A 1436-nucleotide genomic window follows, 5' to 3' on the forward strand; every position below is an offset into this window, starting at 1 on the left:
TTGTACTACAGTACCCCTGCAGTTGTCTCCACCCCTTGCCTCTCTGGTCGTTGAAGTGCGTCATGCAGTTTCCCACCGCACACACACTGCCTGTGATCCCGCAGCACAAATCCACTGCTGTGATCCTTGAACCTGTGATCTCTCAATTTGTATGCCAAGAATAAGACCTCGCCATCCACATCGTGGCTCTATAAATGCCAACTGGGTGCGCACATTGCCCACTACCAGTCGCCGTCAATGCAAAATACGGCGTACAGATAGTGCACCAATAACGGCTGCATACGATGAATCTTCCAGCGCCTTTCGATGCTAACATGCACGAACTGGCAGTCGGCTACGTATCTAGGGATGACAGTGACTCTGACTTTCCCACCGTCAACTCTCTTCCTGACCGCCAGACAATTTCGCTCTCGATCAGGGCGGCTTACACGGATTGGAATCCACGTGAAGCCTTTCGTGAGCTTGTGCAGAACTGGTGAGCTCAAGCAATAATTGAGTTCATCACAAGTATAGCAGCTGACCATCATTCATAGGCGCGACGGCATCATCGCTTCCTTCGCACTGCCTGAGAAGGAGTTTGTGGTGGAATGCGAGCGCAGAATTGGGAACGGATGCATAGAAATCATCTATAAAGTGCCTCGGCCGAACTCGAAACCGAAAGAATGGCTTGGTTTCATACACTACAAAGCTGACGGAAAAGGGGGTATCGTGGAAATCACGAACCGAAATGCCACACTCCATCCCTGGCATCTCGATATGGGTGGCACTAGCAAGAGTGGTTCTGGAAACCTGGCCGGTGCGCACGGTGAGGGACTCAAAGTGGCGCTATTGGTGCTCATGCGCGGCAGTCGGAACCACAAAATCCGCTGTCGCTCGAGCGGGTTTTCGTGGACATTCAATTTCACCAAGCATGGGCGGCTTGTTGCACGCCTCAATCGCATGTCCGCCGAGGCGATTGGCAGGCTAGAGTCACAGGTCCGGTCAAAACTTGAAGAGACGCTTCTGCCGTTCTGTCCTAATGCCAAAAGTGACGTTCAGTTCGTCCTTGGCGAACCGCATCACGGCCGCTCCGACCTCGGTGTCCCGACGCGGCGCAACCTGATCAAGCAAAACGATTTTGAAGCCTGGACTGAGGCAGCTCTCTTTCTACAGGAGCCCAGCCCGGATGAACTGGTGAAAACCGGAAGTGGTGACCTTCTGATTGGTGAGAGATTCCGCCAGCGACTCTACTTGAAAGGGCTCCTGCTTAGCGAGGACACGCCACAACGTCGGGCGAGCGTTACAAACAAGCCATTGCGCTATGGCTACAATTTCGCGGCCGGGACGACGAATCGTGAGCGACAGTCCGTGGCAGGCGCATATGAAGAGTCGGCGACGATCATCGATATTTGGTCAAAAGCGCTTGTGCTCAGGCCTGAACTCGCGAGTGAACTGAG

At 53.6% G+C, this 1436-nt stretch overlaps 1 protein-coding gene across 1 annotated transcript; it reads left to right on the forward strand.

Moving 5' to 3' along the window:
* Positions 1–284: 284 nt before the first annotated feature.
* Positions 285–1435, forward strand: BBA_10358 (uncharacterized protein; the record flags this gene model as incomplete). The annotated part of the gene is made up of 3 exons (XM_008605455.1): positions 285–475; positions 534–1333; positions 1413–1435. 3 exons carry the CDS (start codon positions 285–287, stop codon positions 1433–1435), a joined length of 1014 nt encoding a protein of 337 aa, XP_008603677.1.
* Position 1436: the final 1 nt, after the last annotated feature.

The sequence above is a fragment of the Beauveria bassiana genome, assembly GCF_000280675.1.
Source record: "Beauveria bassiana ARSEF 2860 unplaced genomic scaffold BBA_S00162, whole genome shotgun sequence".
Classification (NCBI taxonomy): Eukaryota; Fungi; Ascomycota; class Sordariomycetes; order Hypocreales; family Cordycipitaceae; genus Beauveria; species Beauveria bassiana.